The following is a 4,817-nucleotide window of genomic DNA, read 5'->3' on the forward strand; positions in this document are numbered from 1 at the left end:
ATGTCTCAAGGTGAGAGTAGTGAATGCTCAATACCGAAGGGGCTACCATATGAAAGATGAAATTGACGTGCATAAAATTTTGAACAAACTCAATTTACTACACAAGTGTTGTGTGACATCAACATAGAACCATACAACCAAGTAATCAGAGGGGGTACTTTGGTATGAGTTAACCATTTTGCATCTGGACTTGAACCAAAGTCGTCAGTTTACTTACAACACCACATCAACACTTTGATTTACTCATGTTTCTACCTAAGTTAGTAGCTTTTAGTTTATTAGGTGAAAGAATGGCCTAGGTTCAGTCAACTTTAGCACACTAACCACTTCCAGTTAGGTTCATCTATCACAATGCCAATCTATTGTTATCAAATTATCTCGAAACAATTGCAAAAAATCCAGTTCTCATTTAAACTTCTAGAGTTCATGATTTTTTTATCATGCCACTTATACATACTTATTATCATTTAAGTACAAATATTTTAGTGCCATGCCATATGCAAATCAATTCACAAACCAATTGCAATTCCAACTCTCCAAAATATATAAGTGAGCAACGAAGAGTTTAAAGTGTTTTTTACTTTGACCATGCTCTAAAATATACAAGTGAAGTTGTAGAGCAATTCTAAAAACATGTAGCCATGCATACACTCCATTTTTTGTTTTTAATGATGTTATCCATTGTCAGCATGATTTATGGTGGCACAATGATGGTAGGTTCCCTTGTGCTTTTGGTAACATTTTTGGGATAGAGATAGTGTCACAGATTTAGTCTTCATGCGATATGGGTGATCCAGCTCGGCCCAGTACAACCAACGAGGGCTTGTGTTTTGTGGAGCAGACAACATGATTAGGAAGACGTATAAGACGAGGGTATCTGCAACGAGAAGATGAAGGCTCCATTGAAAGAGAGAACAAAAGAAAAGCTGATCGCAAACCCTAGCCTCGTCCTCAATTGGTCGTGGCTATGGCATGTCCACTAAGATGACGGAGGTTACTATTGAGAATGATAAAACAACATATATTCATAGTGACAATGTTCATTTTTAATATATACAATTCCACAGTTAAATTGTCACTGTCCGAGCAAAGGAAGCACTACACCCGAGTTGCACTCTGTAGGGTCATCGAGGAGCGGCAAGCTACTCATGAGAACGTGGGGGTCAAGGACATGTAGAGGAACTAGTGGCGAGCAATGGGAAAAGGCAGAGGCGGGATAGGTGAAGGCAAATGCTAATGGTTCTCCCGACAAGCGCTTATGTTGGGGTGGCGGTGGTGCGATCATGCGTGATCACCATAGCAAGCAGATAGGAGATGTAAGACTTTTTTTCAGGAATGTCATCATGGCTTGTTGTATCGATTTGGTAAAAAGGTTACATCGTTTGCAAGAACATTATCCAGGAAGTCCGGGGGTTCATCAGCCCAATTACAAGAACTATTGCTATCATATGCAAATTTCGCTAAACTATGAGCAACCTCATTTGCTTCCTGGTTACAGTGCGAAATTGAACCGCACTAGTTGCAATAATAATCTCTCATTTCATTTTTTATTTAGCATTTTTAGCAAAACATTTCATTTGCTTGGGTCAGCGTCGTTTTGACGCTCGCGAGTTCAGCTGGTCCACGATTTTCGGCTCCATGTGGCGTGTGTGATTCAGCCCGGCCCGGCCCACGAGGGGGCCCGTTTTGTGGAGGAGACAGCATGACTAGAGGATGAGAGCCGCAAGGGAAAGAGGGAAGCCTCCATCTCCAGCGAGAAGAGAAGAGAAGACGAGCCCCAAACCCTAGCCTCGATCCTCGCCCACCCCGGTTCACCATGGCGCTACGCAGCCTGGCCGCGAGGATGCGAGTCCCCGCCGCCGCCGCCGCCCGGCTCCCGTCGGCCCCTCGTGTTTCGCTGGCGTCCGGCAGTCGGGCCCTCCCTTTCTCCTCCTCCTCCAGTAAGGTATGCCCCTTCTCCCCCTGCACACCGCGCTCACTCAGGCAAACCACTGGCTGGAGTAGGCAGTGCTAGAGCTTCCCCCTGCGTGTGATGATCATGTATGCCTGCAAATCGACGAAATAGACCAATAATTTCTTTGGTTTCCTCGGCTCCGGATCTAGACCCTTCGCCGTGACCAACTCTTGTTGCTGCGTTGCTACTTGTTTCGTTGAGCAGTTTATAAACTGTATTGGTGTTACATAGTTTCCAAAGGCACGCCCTTGGTGCAAAGGCCGCATACCTGCATTGCTAGCTAATGAATTTTGAATGCAAATTAATCCTTTTTAAGGGGTGAATCTATGATTTTGAATATGATTTTGCACTACCAAACCATTCAACTAGGTTTATCATCAATTGCATATTTGTTCATAATATATTTATTGGGTAATGTGTGTATTGATTTTTTTGTATAAACTTGGTCAACTTGAGACAAGATTAATAGTACGTATAAACCGGGCTGGAGGGATTATGTCTGTGCTTTAGCTCCCCCGTCCATGAGCCTATTTGCAAGAAGAAAGGGATGCTGTCAACTGTAGGAGGCTTGTCAGTAATCTCCCATTGCAGTTGATATTTGCTACATGCTTCTTACCTTCTATGCACTTGTTCATCTGAATTGGTGGTCTTACCCTTTACAAACGCATGGTTTTCGTGGTCGCCATGCTTTCACTGTTACAAATTATGCATAGATGCACATGCAAGTTGTTTAGTGACTATCCTTGTTAGCAGTATTTTTAAAGAGATGTGGCTGTTATAGATAATTCTAACTTGACAACAATTTGTATTGTCATGAAAATTTCCCCCTTTTCCCTCTGCACGAGATTGACGGGATTTTACAGCACATTTTAACATGAAAACCATTTGTATTGTCATGAAAACGTTGATCGTTTACCTTGCATGAGGCTGGTGCTCAGAATTTGTCAACTACCAGCATGACTTTCTCATATATTTTAGTTATTCATGGATTTGCACAAGAGACACATAGGTATTTGTTCTGACTTAAAAGCGTTAATCAGAGGATTGACCACTTGATTTTGGGATGATGGCAAATTATACGTGTAAGTTTTGTAAGCTCTGAAATTAGGGTACTAGCAGTCATTAATGCTTGGCAAATATGTGTATTAATCATGTGTAATGATTTCAAGAGCTTATGGTGCTGCAAATACTCTTGCCTCATGATATTTTTGTTCCCCTGTATCCTTACAGGACATGTAAGGATAACAAGGCTAACTCTTGCACCGGATATTGCCTTCTCAGCTTTCTCTTACTTTGTTGTTAAAATTGTAGAGCGCTAGAGACTGGTACCTGCTTCAGCGAGAACGTTATGACAGTGTGACAAGAGAGTTAAAAAACTACAGGTATAAGCTTCAACAACTTTCATTTTGATATTAGTGCTCAAAAGGTTGAATATGATATGTAATGCCTCAATTCCTTGTTCTTTTTGGCAGCCGTGAGGTTGTGTGGACTGAAAGGCTAGCTAAGCTGCTTAATGTGGTATACGTGCTGGGTATGCCTTTTATCGTTGGCCCTTTGGTCTTAAAAGGGATTGCCATTCGGAGAATGTGAGGGGGTAGCAGCCATCCACTGCTTCGCTTATTACTGCTGATGCATGTGAACTCGTAGTTCAGCACTCTCTTTGTGTTAACTGCCTGACTTGCAAGAGCAGATAACCATATGGGAATAATGGCTTGTTGCGTCTGTGTCTTGACCCGCATTGCGTCGCGGATAACCTCGTGATTATGGCTTTATGTAGATTTGTGCAAGCGTAGTTGTTTGCTGTAATGGTTTCTTGCACTTGTTTGCCGTTAACTTATGTCTGTCCCTATGGAGCTACTGTTTCTGAGTGGTGTTGGGTTTCTCCAGGTGCGCTTTGTTGGCCCTGATTTATGTACACTGGGCTGCTATGTGCAGCGCCAACTTTGCTCTGTGCAGAGCTAAGATATTAGCGAAATCATATGGCTTAAGATTATAAGCATTCCAACATAAGCAGGAAGTGCCTGGCCTGAAATTTTGAAACTCACCTGTTACTCAAGTTTGAGAATGTGCACATCAAGGTTCCAATTTTCTTATATCAAAGTATATCTTTTCTTTTTTAGTGCATTTCCTTCCTGTTGACTTCCTTGGAAGTCTTGAACTTATTAGAAATTTACCGTATTTCTCCACAATGTCGTGTAGTGTTTCCTTGTGTTGTCGAGTGAAATCATGCTTTGTTACTCGAGTGAGTCTGCTGATGTCTTGCACCTCCGGCTTGCAGTCACATGCAGTAACAGGCTTCCTTATGCCTATGTCCTGAGCCAAAGCGACAAGTGACTTCCTTCGTCTGCCGATTACAACCGTGCATCGCTGCAGTTGAGTGCATTGGCAAAACTGCCGCCTACATTGATTTTGAAAGAAGAGTGAAATACACTAATAGTTCGGCCAGCTCGGGGGAGCTAGTGGTAGGGAAAAAATGACAAGCCCCGACAAGGAACTTGCCATGGTGATCATGCATGATAGCACCTCTGCGACCACAACACAAGCGCTTGTCCAGAGCACCATCAACATTTGCCTCCACTCCTCAATGAGCCTACAGAGAAGAATCAAGAATCCCAAATCCTACCCCTCATCGGGGTCGGGGTCTCCATTGAATCCTCATGAATCCCAAATCGTACCCTTCATCGGGATCACGCGGCTCGGGTGCAGTGATTCCCCTTTGCCCGAACGGTGACAATTTAACTGTGGAATTCTATATATTAAAAATGAACCTTGTCACTGGAATATATGTTGTTTTAGTGTGCTCAACAGTAACATCCATCATCTTAGTTGACATGCCATAGCCACGACCAATCGAGAACGAGGC

General features: G+C 43.0%; 1 protein-coding gene across 1 annotated transcript; it reads left to right on the forward strand.

Moving 5' to 3' along the window:
* The first annotated feature begins 1,658 nt into the window (after positions 1 to 1,658).
* Positions 1,659 to 4,066, forward strand: LOC123135057 (uncharacterized). Its single transcript, XM_044554181.1, has 3 exons — positions 1,659 to 1,945; positions 3,266 to 3,336; positions 3,427 to 4,066. The coding sequence occupies exons 1-3, from the start codon at positions 1,817 to 1,819 to the stop codon at positions 3,542 to 3,544; spliced, it is 318 nt and encodes a 105-aa protein (XP_044410116.1). The 5' UTR covers positions 1,659 to 1,816; the 3' UTR covers positions 3,545 to 4,066.
* Positions 4,067 to 4,817: the final 751 nt, after the last annotated feature.

The sequence above is a fragment of the Triticum aestivum genome, chromosome 6B (assembly GCF_018294505.1).
Source record: "Triticum aestivum cultivar Chinese Spring chromosome 6B, IWGSC CS RefSeq v2.1, whole genome shotgun sequence".
NCBI lineage: Eukaryota > Viridiplantae > Streptophyta > Magnoliopsida > Poales > Poaceae > Triticum > Triticum aestivum.

Coding starts and splice junctions, on each gene's coding strand:
- LOC123135057 (XM_044554181.1), top strand. CDS start 1,817: ATGGCGCTACGCAGCCTGGCCGCGAGGATGCGAGTCCCCGCCGCCGCC. Junction 1,946..3,265: donor TCTCCTCCTCCTCCAGTAAG/GTATGCCCCTTC, acceptor TTAAAATTGTAG/AGCGCTAGAGACTGGTACCT. Junction 3,337..3,426: donor AGAGAGTTAAAAAACTACAG/GTATAAGCTTCA, acceptor TCTTTTTGGCAG/CCGTGAGGTTGTGTGGACTG.